The sequence below is a fragment of the Bombus affinis genome, chromosome 11 (assembly GCF_024516045.1).
Source record: "Bombus affinis isolate iyBomAffi1 chromosome 11, iyBomAffi1.2, whole genome shotgun sequence".
Lineage (NCBI taxonomy): Eukaryota > Metazoa > Arthropoda > Insecta > Hymenoptera > Apidae > Bombus > Bombus affinis.
In genome coordinates this window covers 8,334,500-8,349,895 of record NC_066354.1, presented here as the reverse complement: position 1 = coordinate 8,349,895, position 15,396 = coordinate 8,334,500, and the positions used below count along the sequence as shown (strand labels likewise).

The window sequence follows — 15,396 nt, the reverse complement described above, 5'->3', positions numbered from 1 at the left end:
TAATTTATTGAGGCCACATTATTATAATTCTGGACCATGGATAAAATGACTATTATCACTTTTTATCTTCTTAGTAGTATAATATCAACAAATTAAATACAATTTTCGATAGATTAATAACAATTATATACTTACATAGCACAAGAATAAACAATTTCTTCATTCAGTCTTTTCATCAAGTCCACTTTTCTCAGCATCACTAATGGCCTTCAATAGAGATATTGGATCAGGTTTGTTCGCAGTAGCAAATACTTTCAGACCAGCATGGACTAGTGCTTGCTCAGTCACAGGTCCAATAGCAACTGCTTTTATATTGTTCATATCATATAATTTCTTTTTCAATAGAGCTACTATATGTTCTACTATCGATGGACTAAAGAAAACAAATATTTTGGGCATATTGTCCATGAATTTTAATAAATCATGCTCCAAAGTTTCACTGGGCAGAGTTTTATAAACAACCATTCTATGGACTCTTATGTCATTTTCATTAAGGGTCTTTTCAATTGTTTCTCGCCCTATCTCGCTACAAGGATATAGTAAGGGCTTTGATTTGTTTGCAACAGAAGCCACTAACAATTCAGCTAATTCTTTGGCATTGCCAGCTTCTTTACCAATGCAGTTGTCTGAACTTAAGTGAGTTTTAACAAAAGATTCAGTTGCTGGTCCTACACAATACACTGGCAAAATTCTCCAAGGGTGTAGAATGTTATCGTCTTCCTTTGCAGAAAGTTTAATTGCCTCTGCAGCACGTTGGCTTGTTAATATCAACCCTATGGATGCATAGAAGAAGATAATGAGATGAATGAAGATAAGCCACATATAAAAGGCACTAAAATCATATGCAATATTACTACCATAGTATGAAGACGATGACAGAAGGCATTCCTTGAGCTTCGATATATTTACGAATTCGAAACGTAAAGTAGGCAAACAGTCGCACGAATAACCTGCCGTTTTCAACGTTTTTACGTAAGCCTCTTGAGAATCATTCTTTTCAGACAAGCCACGACATAAAATTATTTTTTCGTAACGCGGTGCCATATTTGCAAATTTTCCCTTCGTCACACGCGCTAGAAAACGTAATTATCGCACACTGACAATTCATACGGAAACAAACGTTCATAATTATTTCGATGTATCAACGGAAACGGACGCAAGTAACTACGTGACGCGATGACGGATATTCAAGGAAACTCATTTTCAAAAATGCGAGACAATCCGTTGGAATTATTTTGAAAAAATGACTAATAAATTACGCGCCAAAACAGCAATTCGTATCCCGGCATGAGAGCCATTTTGGTTAGTGTAGTACGATCGTCCGCCACCAGAGGCTAAATTTGCTTTTGATTATCGAACCTGCTGTTACTTTCGATAATCGAATTTTCAAATAAACGAGTAAGTTGAGTTGACAATAAGCAAACGAGTTAAAAGTTATATCTTTGGCGAAGGAAAGACAGGATTGGAATTGATTTCATTGTCACTTTTATTGAAACACTCTTTAGGGTACACAAGCTATCCTAGATAAGCATTAAGGAAAGTATAAAAAAAACATTGAACAACTGCTTACGAAATCACAAAGTGGATGTCTGTTCTTACGATCGATAAACGTATCATTCGAACGCGTGCATTCGAAGGCACAACGATCCTCGACCCTTACGCATCGAGTATTTCGCCATGAAAACACGAATCGTATGATGAAAACCGACGTGCCGCCTTGTGATGCTGAAACATCGTTTTACGTCAATCAGGCGCAACATGAAGACGCGGACAATGATACACCCAATGCCCTGTAAAGAACTAGACTTAACAAAGAAAGGAAACGAGGAAAGAAGGACAAAGTTATGTATAGGATAAAATATGGATATTATATCATATAAGATGGTCGAGTGGAAAAAGGAAAAAAGTAGGGAGTTTTACGCGCTAAACATTGGCAGCATTGCAATCTGTTCTCCTGGCAAAATCTCGGCGAACGTCGATATACGAAATATTCGTTTTCGATTTACGAACGATTATAGCGCACAGAGTTCCATCGTAAAGGGGACCGAGTGCCTTCTTACTCGGATTCATTACGCAAAATAGAATGTTTATCATGAGAATCCAGAATCTTCTTAACATTACAACTAGTGAAACTTATGTTACAGAGAACTGTGACAACTATTATGACAGATTAAAACGTATTCTTATTATGAAACTATTTTTCAAATCAGCATTTGAATCGAATTCTCTTCCGGTTCTATCTTGCCTTTCCTCCGAAATCGAGAGGAAAATGGTCACTCTTAGCGGGATATTCGAATCGTATAAATGCACAACTCTTATCTCGCTTACGATTCTTTGAATATTTACGAGCTCTATCGTCATTATTATTTGTTCAAATATTTATAACTACGCTCGTCTCGTCGACATGGTTCGTTGATTACTTCCGCTCGTAAAATTTCATCGATGAAAAAAGAATAAGAGTAAAAGGAAAATTTTTTAAAGAAACATTGTAAAAAGCCTAACCTAACCTAGAGTACGCTTAAAATCTACTTAAATAATAATCACAAATGTGAGACCAAGGTCCAGAGCGCGCAGTCTGGCCAGGACCATTAACCGACAGGCGGTCTCGATACCTGATTTCCGATAAAGAATTTGTTAAACAGTTCCTTTACGCAATCTCGGGTGTCACAGGCCTTCATCGACATTGTTCGAAACGCTGGACGCAGAAATGAATGTAGATTGAAGAAAAAAATTGTAAAACCAATCGATTACCCGTCCGAATTTTTACTCGATAATTATCCGAGACTAAAAAAATGAGAGTCGGAAGGGTACTTCGTTAATATTTCACTGTTCTCTGAGTAACAGGTAGAATATTCGTCGAACCTCGAACCGGAGCTGTGACAAATGACTGGTGATTTGTCAAACTCTCGTTCGTTCGAAAGGTGAACAACGTCTGTCAGAAAGAAGTTTCCTTTTAATGAGAAAGAAAGGAGGAAAAAAAAATTAGAATTCATTAAGCCTCTGTCCAGTGAGTCGACGACTATCGTCACGGAATCTTCCGGTACCGGGAACCATCGAAATAAAAAAAAAAAAAAAAAAAAAAAACAAAAGAAGATGTAGAAATAAATGCCTAGCAATTAACTTGAAGACACTCCGATAGTGAAATATTATGCAACTTACATACTTAATTGGCCTTAAACGTAAACAGTAAAGTGTAAAGTTATGACTTAAGTACAACCACAAGAAGTTAGTCATTATTATGGCATTCATAATCCTTAACTACGCTCCCTATTAGATTAACTAACGGCGCGTGTTAACGTAAATCTCTCTGCTAATCGTGTGCCTGATGATTTTTCGCAATCTCCGCATCGCGAGAAGCGCTTCCGTAATCGACCACCTCATTCTCTACCGCCTACTACATTCGCTATTTTTTGTTCCCTTCTTTTAGAGGCGATCTCGTAATTTCATAAAACCATCCTCGGATACTGTTTTCATTGATCGTTCTGGACCCAATCGATTATTCTTCTCGTTTCAAAGACGACGCAGCTCTATTTTTCCGCGACTTATCTCTCAGTAATCTCTCGAGATCTCTGTAATTACAAAAGTCGCTCAAACTTTGGTAGAGCGAGTTTCCTAAATCGTACTCCGAGTCTCTTGACGTTTACATAAAAACAGGACTCGAAAGATCAATCAGATTTTCATCTATCTTATTCCTCTAGATTACAATTTGTCCTTTTTTTTTCTTTTTTTATAAAATCGTTCCCTGAGTCTCCTCGATCTTTAACCTTGTTTCTTATTGTTACTTAATTAAGTATGTCAGATATTCAGATTTATTCTACTCTAAAGCTACAGAGATCTTGCTGCTAGATCGCGAGTCGTGAGCGCCGTCTTTCGAGTACCATTTCCGGTTCCTTCAGGTCATCCAGTTAGCGTCGTCACAGCCTCGTCTTCGAGATGAAAGTTGAATGCAAATCTTCGATTGATAATCGCAGAAAGCACGCGGTATTCTCTTGCGATTCTTGCTCTTTTCTCGTTCTAACCGTCTCTCGCGGTTCGATGCGAGAATGATTCAAAAGGTTAGGTTTTCGAATGGCTGTCGCGGCTGCGAGGAATTAAAAAAGAAAAAAAAAAAAAAAGAAAAAGGGACAAATGGTGGGATCATCGACGGACTCTGGATCCGTCCCTCCATCGTTGCTTGAGCTCTGGCTACGAGTTTTGATTAATCGAAGACATCGGAGATCCTTGACGCCCCATCCGGACCGCTCTTTGCCTTCTTCAGCCCTTCGTCGGTTCGAATCTGAAATCAAAAGCTGATACGTTAATTGAGTCGTATTGATTTATCGATTATTCGTATAGAAAGCAAGCTTAGAGTAGGATAAAATTGGAAAGATGTTCTTTCTAGGAAATGATGTAGAAATAATAACCTACTTTAGTATGAAAATATTATTATTTATTACTCCCCTCGAGAAAATGAACTTTCTTACATCTAATCTCGCTCTCGTTTGTCCCTTTCTCTTTCTGTTTTAACAGGAATGGTGTCAGGATAGACCGATAAACGGATGGTAGATCGGCAAAGAGCCGTGTCCAAGAGCATGAAGATCTCAGCTACCACCACGTGCTGGTTTCCCGTGGTAATCGGGGAAAAGGAGAACGATCCCTGGCGGTTGAACGAGCAGCCCCGATAATCGACCCTTCGAGCGTACCAATAATTTGACGTAATTTAATAAACGCGACCCTGGCGTTCGTCGTACGTGCGCCGGGTCGCGCGACTATCATTACCGACAGTTTGATCGTATCTGGTCAGTGCGTAATGACGATGCACCTAGTCCACCGTCTGTGCACCAGTGCTCGATCATCGGTCATGCAAATTGCCGATGCAGAATGCAGGCCTGCCCTCCGCGATACTGACCATCTTCTCTCTTTTACGTGGGAAACAATATATCGTGGTGCATACAGCAGAATCCAAGGCATTTCTCGATTCGTCGATGATTCGTGTCTTGGAAACGGAGCTAAGATCACAGATAGATATTCCTTCAGAACAGTGTCTAATCTGTCGAAAATGTCCGAAAGCTGGAACGCGTTGTAAAAAAGGGGTAGTCTCAGAAAAACATCACGATATTTTGCACGAAGTTATATTTTCTTTAAATTCAGACGTTTGCTATATTTTCATTTAGTCAGAGGAGACACGAAGGCACTCGAGCTGATCCGAGTTTTCGAGGCTGGCGTTCATTTCCTGCCGCCACTCGTATATTCCCGCGCACCACTCGGCTACCGCCACGGCCACAGGCTGCGCGTTCGTAATTTCCTTCGGTGCCATAATAAACGGCCAGACGAATACACCAGCCATCCTGTGCTCGCGTTCTCTTATACATATACACGCATCTTGAAGATGGTTAGCGGCGCTTTACGCTCCGTTTGAAATTCAATTGAAACATCAAGAATTTCAGTGGCGGTTTGCAGTGTTAAAACGACCGCTTTATTATTCGCGAAGGACGTGCGACGACCCGTGCGGGATAGGTCATGATCGAATAAGTAATGAAATACGTCGATTCCATCGTACAAGTGGATCGTTATCAAGATGATTCATGAGAAGGATGACAGGGGGAAGGCAAAGAGGGCAGAAAATGCCTTCGTTTACAGCTGTTTCAGATGTTTACCTAACGACTAATAATATCTAAGAATATCCGAGCGTTTTATACAATTGATAATTAAAATTTCACGACGATTTATTATCGCCGCAAAATAACACCGGTGGCGTAATAACGTGCCTCTAAAAATGGCAAATGGTGCCCATAGGCTTCCACTCGTTCGACTACCTGAATATTTCTAATCTCTGTCTATATTTATCTTTTTTTTTAATCAATTTCTTATTATCGAAGTAAGAAAAGAGAAAATTAAATGCATAAAATATATTTTGAAACGCAGCTTTCTTCTTGGCTTTACTTCGGTTGGGCGAATGCTTCAGCACGCCCTCACGATGGCGTTCCATCTAGCCTGTTGCGTTCAACGTCCCCCCAGACGGAGGATTCACGGCGAAGAGTTACGAGCCTTCAGACTGATTATTATTAAGCCCCGAAGATTTAAAGCACCGCTTTGTATACCTGGCTAGCGCGGCGAACGAAATTCATTTAGCGATCGAACAACTGCGACGCGCTCGACGTTTTAATCAATCAAACGGGTCAATAGCTTCTCTCCTCCTTCTTCTCTCCTCGCATGGTCCTCGCCTCAGTTCTCCGTTATCTTTCCAACCTAGTCCTTTCATTCAACGAAGTATCAAACGATTCGAAAAGCAACTTGTTAGAAAAGATTTGTTCCTTAGAAATCACATTATCTTTCGACTCGGATTTTTCATGTCTCCATCAACAGACATGTTTCATCCATCTGAGGTTTGAGCACGAAGCTTAAACAACGATTATCGTCGACAAACTGAAGCGATAAATCTTATCAGCGAAAGCACATCGGTGATTGTCTACCATCGATAGAAGAAGATGGAACAACTAATAGAGCGGTGTATGGACGTACGCGCGGAAAAAAGGAGCAAGACAAAGGATGCAAGGTATTCAAGGTCGCGTTTGTGAAACGGCAATCGAACGAATCGATAAATCTCCTGGCGACTATCGATACCGCGAGCCCGCCCCTATGTACAATGTTGTCATTGCGCGGCGCGGCATATTTGCAAATTATTTATCACTCGACGGTACGTAGCAATTACTACGAGAGCCTCAGCTGAGGTATTTCATTCGACGATAATCGTGCGAAATTCGCGTTCGACGACGGTCGAGGCTTTCGCGTCGCTATTAATAATCGTAAACGATCATTAATTTTGCGTCTGATGTTAAATCGAAAACGTGATTTTTCCTTTTTCTTTCTCATTTCCCCCCTCCTTTTATTTGCATTGAAAGCAGGCAAGAGGCAAATTGAAACGCGAGAGGAATCTCCGCGTAAGATCGATTCTAAATATAGACCGCACATCTTATTTTCTATTCGAGTTAAACGCAAACCGTGTTGGATCGTTACCGTACCGTAACCATACGCTAAAGAATAGGGTGAACAACGATAAACTGGAAGATGTAACGTTTGCGAAGTGTGACGAATGATACGTGAAACAGTTTGAAGAATTTCAAAGGGTTAAGGAAAGTTTCAGCTACTCTTCCAAGAATCCTTTTCAACAGGATATTTTCGTCGAGAGCGAAAAGAAGTTGGCTTTCGCAGCTTTTGCAGTCATTTTCGTGGCGTCGTATCACGTCGAGTGAATGACACGACACGAGTCGCCGCGCATGGTACGCCATACGTTGGAACAAAAACCCTTCTGCCGTTGTTCCATCGTGCGTGGCCGCACAATGACCGTGCATGTATTTATTTTTCGGCGACTATGTGTGACCACCGTGTCCAACCAACTTGCAAGTTCGAAAAAAGGAAATATTGGTACAAACTGGTACGAGTTTCAGAATAATCTAATCTCTCGCTTCGATCGTTCTATCGTTTCCAGAGCCATAAATATTAGCATAGTCGATAAAATAGTAATATTTTCATAGCTTGTTAACACATGGTATTATGAATTGTTGAAGAACGATTTTTAAGCTTCGACGAAAATTCTTCGTGTTAGAAGCGACGTTTGCTCGGTGCACGTGTACTTTTCGCAAAGGCCGGTGCCGCGGTCCGGCCGTCGGTGTGCAGAGGTCACCGACCCGGACCCCTTCGCCGGCCCAGGATTCGCTAAGGGGGCCCAAGCTGGTCCAAACTTTCGGTAATGAACCCATTGTTGTACCTGCCACCGTTTATCATGTTGAAGTCGCGTGAAACTTCTTTCGCTGAAAGAACATTGTCGAACCAAGCCACTATATTCGATCCAAACACGATATGCAGTTATCTCATGAAAAAAGCATGGAAAATGAAAAATTTGTAAGCTGTTGCAACCGAGACGGTAGGATTCTTAAGCCTTCGTCTTTGGGACGCGACGTCCTCGAAACATTTTACGATAATTTTTTAAGTTACAGTAGAATGGTCGTTCGAGAGGGGAAACGTTTGAAAGGTTGGAAAACAAAGAATGGTTACAGTGGCCCGTTTCCGTGCTGACAGCTGCGACCAGGTACTTACAGCAGGCTTCATAAAGGAGGACCTTTATTGGCAGTCGACGTCGCTTCGTCGCGTGGCTACAAAAAAGCCACGCTGCAATCCAGCCGCGAAAAAATTCGCTCTCGCTATTGTCCCAGTGCTGAAATGCCCTTACACTCGCGTATGAATATGACTATGATGATACCCGTAGCAGCGTGGGTCGCTTTGTTCCTCCTCCTCGCTCTTTCTTACCCCGCAGTGGCGTAGGATTCGCCAGGATCCGTATGCCACACGAAAATCGAACGCAGCTGACGCTTTTCCCTTTTATCGAATTTTAATTACTTCCTTTCTGCTATTATATGCCGACTGCCGTACCACGAAGCAATCGGAAGGTTTAACGTTTAACGATAATAATCGTAGTGACGGCTGTAAAATTTTATGGTAATCGTGAATGCTATTGTTCACAATTTTCTTACGAAGAAATATCCTCCTTTAATGCCATATTCAAGAATGGTTGAGCAATGCGAGAACTTGGAACTTTAAATTATTACTCGTCGATGAGAAATTTCATAACTTCGAGGAATATCGTACTTTACAAACAGCGATATCAAACTTATCCAAATATAAAGTTCCAAATAAAAAACCCAAGAGCTTGGCACTCAAAATTTCTTTGATAGAGACAAATTTCAGAACGTGCTACAGGCTCGAAATAGCCCGAAGCGGAGGATGCTCAAATTCCAGACAGGCAAATGTCGGCCAGTGAAATTTGCACGTCCCATCGTTGGGGAGTAACGCTTCAAGAACGATTCGCGGTTCAACGACCGATCGTTTGCGAAGCCCTTCAAAGCCTGGCAGCCAGTCGGACGTCATATCTCAGCCGCGATCGTCTCGAAGGAAACACTTCGCTTTGGGATTCGCTTTGCTGCTAACACACAGCTTTCGTCTCTCTTTTCCAGCAACTCTGCGTTCCTCTTACTTTCTTTCTTTTCCTCTTTTTCTCCGTTCGCCAATAACGTCGAAACCCGAGGATATTTTCCACGAGACGTTGTCGGCCCTCGTAAAGATGGGTCTTAACATAATATCGCTTGTGTAAACTGGCGTAAACTAGCGTAAACGAGCGTGACGCGATTGCCAAGCAAAGTGGGTTCCCCCCTACTCGATGGTACGCCGCTTCCTCTTCGACGATTTTGGTGAACTGTCGCGCGTGCCACTTCTGGCGAACAGTTTTCCTCTGGTGTTCGTAATTAAATAAATAAATAAATAAAAATCAGTTAATTGACAAATTTGTCGAACGGTATTTCACAGTTCTAAGTCTCAGCTTTCTGGAAAAGCTCCAGCGGTAAAATTATTCCAAGTTCGCCGAGAAAACGATGATCGAGCCGGTTAAGTAAATTCTCTTATCGGCAATCGGGAATTTTTCACAAAGTTTTTGCATCGTGACCAAGTAGAACGAAGGATGGAGCAACACGGTGAGAATATTCCGCACTTGCGGCGTCTAGCTGGTGGAACGAGTCAGCTCGTGGCCACGGCCTTGTTTCCCGATCAGAGGTCATACAGGAAGTCCTTTTGCAGAGTTCATACCCATAAGTTACTTGAGCGGCCTTTGTCGCCGTCTCATGTACCGTTCTCAACCATGTTATGCTACTCAGCCGTACTAATACGAGAATCTTAGTTAAATCTTGGCCGCTTATCGAGAATGAAATTCGTGGGAAGAGCGTAGCCTGGCGAGACTCGGAAGGGAAGGGAAAAATCGAGCTGTAAAACCTTTCTTTCCCGTTCGATTGTTTGATACCTATGGGGTTAACGTACGTATACTTGGCGAAAGAATTCTAAAGGTGGCGACGTTTTAAAATTTTATTATTTTTACTCTTCCACGATTGCATCTATTTGCTACTTGGAAATTTTTATTCGAGAAAATTCCAATATTTGTCATGTACGCAAAATAGACGTATCGCCATAGCTCACTGCGATAAGACCAATAAATTCAAATGATAAGGGTAGCGAATACGACATGAAGCCGCCTAACGGTAACGTAAGGCGCGAGTCCAGAGGTGTTTCAAAGGGACATTCAAACTAGATTCAGTTTGTCGAAGGGAGAAAATGTAACAACAAATAGCAGGGAACGAATGAGCCAACTGCATGACACGTGCACGTAGGCGAGCAGCCAGCTATTTTCCGATGCACACGTAGATCGTACCTTCCTTCCTTCGCTGCACGCGCTGCACAAAGCGCATTGTTAGCAATCGGCCGACCCAGATCGCTTCGCTCCATTCGGCTTGACCGTGGTCGACCGGAAAAGAACTCCGAATTCTACGAACTCCGATCTAACCTCTAAATCTTGTAAGGCTAGTTTTATCGCGTTGGCAAAACCGAGAGGAGACCCTGACACACTCGTTTAAAACACAAATTTGTCAATTTAATTTCCTTCCTGTTCGATAAAATTTTGGAGAATTTATATAGGAAAGATGGACGAGGTTTAGATCAGCGGTTGAACGTGCAGCTTTGAAACACCCTGTATGCAGATACATCACACTTATCACGCGCAAGCAGGCATCATTCCTCTTCGTCTCCTTTTTAGGATACCGCAATTTTATCCTGTCATCGTCTTATTGGATAGATTCTTCCTTTTTTTTCCTTTTTTGCACAATCAAGAAACCCTATGTCATAATCTTTTTCCTTTCGTGACAGACGCTGACAAAATACAAATCTCGAATCAGCCTCGAGTCGAAACAAATGACGATCGAGCGCAAAACAAATCTCTACGATAATCCAAAATACGATCAAGTATAACCCGACAGTTTCCTAAATTACATCTGCCTACATGGTACAGTTTGTTTCTCGCGTAGCTTCCTTCATGAATATCCATTCTCTTGGAACGATGGTTTATCGGGAGAAGCATGACGAGCCAGAAGGTGAACGTTGCCAACGATGAAAATCGTTACGTACAGGTTGCACAGCTTGGCAATTGCATAGACGGGATTTTCGCGCGTACTTGATGCGGTGGGTAATTATTATCGGAGCGGATCGCGCTCCGTATCGATCGGTATTAATTGGCCGCGCACTTTCACTCGGTGACCTTTATAATCGGCCGGCCGCAATAGACGCCCGGCACAATTTATCATTGTCGCCCGGAGAAAACTTAATTGGTGCCGATGCAACGTATACCCCTAATTGATTTCCAGCCATCACGCCTCGTTCTCTAGCCCTCTGGTTGCGCAACCAGCTTCGTGATCTTCCGCGATTTCCGCAGGTGTTGCGGTCAACGTCTGTTTCGTAGCAACAGGTAACGAGCAGCGTACGTCGAATGTTCGACGGAGATATCGTGGCTACAGAAAGTACTTGCCTATCGTCCGAAAGCATCCTGATCGCAATGTAAAAAGTCGGTATCGGCAAGACGATATTCATGAACGTTAATTTTTTTTTAGAGATATCTTTTAATGCGGACGCAGAAGTTCACGTGGAAAAGATAAAGTTGTTCTTTTCTCTGGGAAGGTTAATTTCGGAAGACTATATCCGATTTTTGCTTTTTTTTTTAAAGAAAAAATTAACGTGACGACTTTCAAGAAGGAAAAATTAGAGAAACAAGTCCATCTGTTTTGGTAATCGATAGTTAGTTTCTCAAATCAGTTGTTTGTTTCTTTATCTATGTTTATCTATGTTGTTCGAAGCTCAAGCAGTCAAAGGTCTTGACGCGATTTGCATTGCCACGCATGCAAGGGACTCGCCTATTTGCAAATATAATTGCACCCTTTCCTTCCAAGTGCAGGATACGCAAGCTTTTCCACCCAACGTCGACCTCGATCGCGCACATGATTATTATGGTGATTCCTTAATCGAGGCAATTAATCGAGGCGTCCATTGGAAACGCCTGGAAAATGGTCTCGATGGCCGACGTTTTCTCCCAGTGAATATTTTGACGCAACTTAAAGATCAGTTTCGAGTTACGGTTATGGGAAGAGATTGCCGGTATCGTTACGAGATATCGATTTTAAGTTTCTCACGATTATGTTACGCAAACGAAAGTAAATGGAAGAAGGTAAATGAAATAGGTGGAAAGAAAGTTCGATTATGAAGGAAATCGATTTTAAGACTGTGAGAAAATATCTTTTCGCTTGTTCTACTATTTCGTATTATCTTTTTTCTTCATATTACAAATGGAAAAGATCAAAGAACGTCTATGGACGTGACAAAGTTACAAAGAGCAGAGTGACTACCGACGCTGTTCGAAGCAGGGGAAGCGACCTTGACAATCTATTTCGCGCGGACTACAGGACCAACGTTAGGACTGACGTATGGAACCAATGTTTTGCATCGATCACAGCGTTCAACTATCAACTATAAGCAAGTACACGTTGGCCATTATCGTGAACACGATTCGAACACGAGTTACACGATCGTACAAATTTCAAACAGCAGTCAGCATCGAGGTAGTCGGACCACCCTGTACATAAATAGAAGGAGGTTATGTTCGCGTACGAGTGTTCGTCCGAGTTTCTACGTTCGCCAGAGCGGCGAAGGTCATAGTTAATCGACCGAGAGATACATAGTCACTCTGGTTACAGCGGGAAAAGTAACGACTGCTATAATTGTGGCCCTTCGTTTCCGTTTCACCAACGTACACCAGCAACGCACAATTTCCAACGGTGAAACGATCGAGCCTCGAACGATCGTTCCTCCTAGTACGGAAAGAAGAAAAGAATAGACGAAAGAAGAAAAGAAGCAACTAAGGGCTCCAACTGGCGCGTTCCAGTAGCGAACGCGATTTTCTCACGCGGAGAACACGATTTTCCATGTAGAACGAATCGAAAGTGGAAATCCGTGAGATCGAGCAGTCTATTTCTAAGCTGAAGAAGAGGATGTTCCATGATGGAAGAAAACGCGCAGAGAAAAGCAGGCGGAGATTGAGATATGGGAAGGAGAGCAGGAGGAGGAGACAAGGGAAACGGCACCGTTATCGACACTCGTTTCTTTGTCTCGTCACGTAAAAATGCTCGTCCGCTCTGATAGCAGAGGACGAATGTGCGAACCGTCCGATAGAGTCACGGTAAAACTAGTTTTTGATTCTCGGTACGGGGGACCTTTTAAACAGGGAGTTGTATCTTTCTAAGAAGCTTCGCTTGCCACGATGCGACGTTGCAATGTTTTAACGTTTATCGCGTTTCGTCGCAAAAGTGCCAAGTGCTTCCTATTCCAATCCTTAAATGAACATTGCTGGAATCTTCTTCCATCATTATCATAATATTAATCTTCGCTTCGTATCGTTTGATCATAGGCCTTTTATTAGAATTAGGTCTTTTAGCTGAAGATCGATTTCGAGTAGATCAATGGAAAATAGAAGAACCCGTAGGTCAACCACACCGACGTTTACAAGAGTAGTATCGTTCCCGTGGTCGGAAAATCGATCACCGTTAGCAGCACCGTGAACGGGCGCGGGTTTCGCGCCGCTGTGAGGCTGAATCGGGCGGCGCGCGGCATCGATTCGTACGTGAGAGAGGATAACGATAACGGGAGTGCAACACACAGGCACACGCCTGGGAAAACGATCCGCGCGTTCCTTCGTCTTCCGTGAGATGCGGAGATCGGCGACGGTGTGTAATACAATGTTATTTATTTAGCAGCCGAGAGGGTTACCGATTAAAGCGATCTCATGGCCTGCAGGCGAGTGCCTCTCGATGACGAGTTTCTCTTTCTCCTCGGATCGCGTCGTAATCGGCCCCCACCCCCTGCTTTCTTCATCGCTGCTTGCTCGCTTTTTACTTCGCTCGGTATCGGAACGGAAGCTCGATGAGCCTATTAATTCGCGTCTATACCATATGACCGCGGGAACGCTGAGATTCTATTCAATTTCTTTGGTTTTTTCGTTCAGAGATAGCTCGATTATTTGTTTATCGAATTATCTTCGGATTTAACGACGCTTTGGTTTGATTTTCGGTCTCGCGCTTTAAACCGCTTGGAGAATCTTAAAATCCTAAATCGCTCATTTTTTAAGAAGTTCAGAGTTAATCATTTAGAGGGACAAGCGTCAGGAACAAAAATCAATCGGTAGAGTCGATGAATTTTCTTTGTAAAGTTTGTAGGCGCGTTACGAATGCCGAATGATCGGTTGCAAGTGGAAAACACGGAGGTTTTGAATTTCGCGGGCAATTAACCGCGCGTAATGCTCTGTATATCAGAGCGAGCAGGCGCGTTGCTAATGTTCCGTTCGATTTTTATGGTCACGCAAATAGTTTACGAGGCTCTCGTGCCCGTGCTCCGCTATCGAGGCACGTTCGAGCGAATCGCGTTGCCGCAATGCAACTCGCTCGGATTCGCTCTCACGCGGCGCGCTTACTCGCCTGGAAAATTATCCACTAACCCAGTGACACTGTGAGAAGCGGCGGAATCTTTCGTCAATCGCTACACCTCGATACGTGATAGCCGGTAGCCTGTCTAAACCTTCTCAAGCTTTCGAGCCTTTCAGCTGCAAGATAAGTTCGTTTTTTCCTTTAGCTTCCAGAATTTTTGCAACTTCCCACGCGTTCGAATAAAACGTGCCTCGTTGTCAAAGAAGTCTGCTTTATTTTTGACTCGTATCACTTTTCGACAAAGATTTCTGCATTTTGTTCTTTCACCTTTCAATTTTTCTTTCGTGTTTCCTGTTTGGGCAGTCTTAGGACAAAGATCGTGCGAGTTTCAGTTCGAGATTGCATTCGCGACTGAATTTAAAATAGGGGAAACACGTGCTCGATACGCTGGCGACTCAATTAACGAAGATAAAGGTTCGATCGTGAATGGAATGTCGGCGAGTAGCCGCGGCTGCTGTCGCGATTGCTGGTCTGGAAAATTTTCCAGTAACCCAGTGACACCGTGCTCGAGACCTTCGTGGAGTTGTTCCCATCCGCGTAACGCTCGTTTGCGAACGATACGATCTCGACGGTATTAACTTAATCTGCTGGCGTGACCGGCGACACGCGTAGTGTGTCAATTTTTTCCTCGCGATTCCGCGAAACCTTCCTCTACGTGTATTTTAATTATTCAGGAAATAGCAGGTATCTAGACGTCTTCTACTCTAAAAAAAGGTTGCAGCTTTCTTCGTCTTTTTTCGTAATACTCGATGAAATCTATTTGTACCTGCATCTGTGGATTCCTCTAACTGTACAGGAGATTGTATCTTGCATTCTGGAACGAAAATGCAGCTTTGTTAAATGCCAATCATTTGGTAGCGAACATCGATACCTATGTATTCAGCAAATGGTATTCTCCATTGTGAAACGAGCTTTATTAGAAGCAGAATCTTTTCGTAATGCTTTTACGAAACTTATCTGTGCGTCCAACGAGTTCGTCTGAATCCCCAGAGATGAAATATCTAACCGTAATCTTCAA

At 42.7% G+C, this 15,396-nt stretch overlaps 2 protein-coding genes across 5 annotated transcripts in view; both read right to left on the bottom strand.

The window, feature by feature from the left end:
* Positions 1-59: 59 nt before the first annotated feature.
* Positions 60-1,321, bottom strand: LOC126921878 (uroporphyrinogen-III synthase). Its single transcript, XM_050733879.1, has 2 exons — positions 858-1,321; positions 60-773 (listed from the first exon to the last, which is right to left on the bottom strand). Exons 1-2 carry the CDS (start codon positions 1,042-1,044, stop codon positions 160-162), a joined length of 801 nt encoding a protein of 266 aa, XP_050589836.1. The 5' UTR covers positions 1,045-1,321; the 3' UTR covers positions 60-159.
* Positions 1,322-1,468: 147 nt separating this feature from the next.
* LOC126921857 (uncharacterized) overlaps positions 1,469-15,396 on the bottom strand; it is a 142,227-nt gene continuing 128,299 nt past the window's right edge. For all 4 annotated transcript variants that reach the window (XM_050733828.1, XM_050733829.1, XM_050733826.1 and 1 more), the window contains one exon: positions 1,469-4,276. The gene's annotated coding sequence lies outside the window, so the exon portion shown is untranslated. The remainder of the gene's footprint in view (positions 4,277-15,396) is intronic.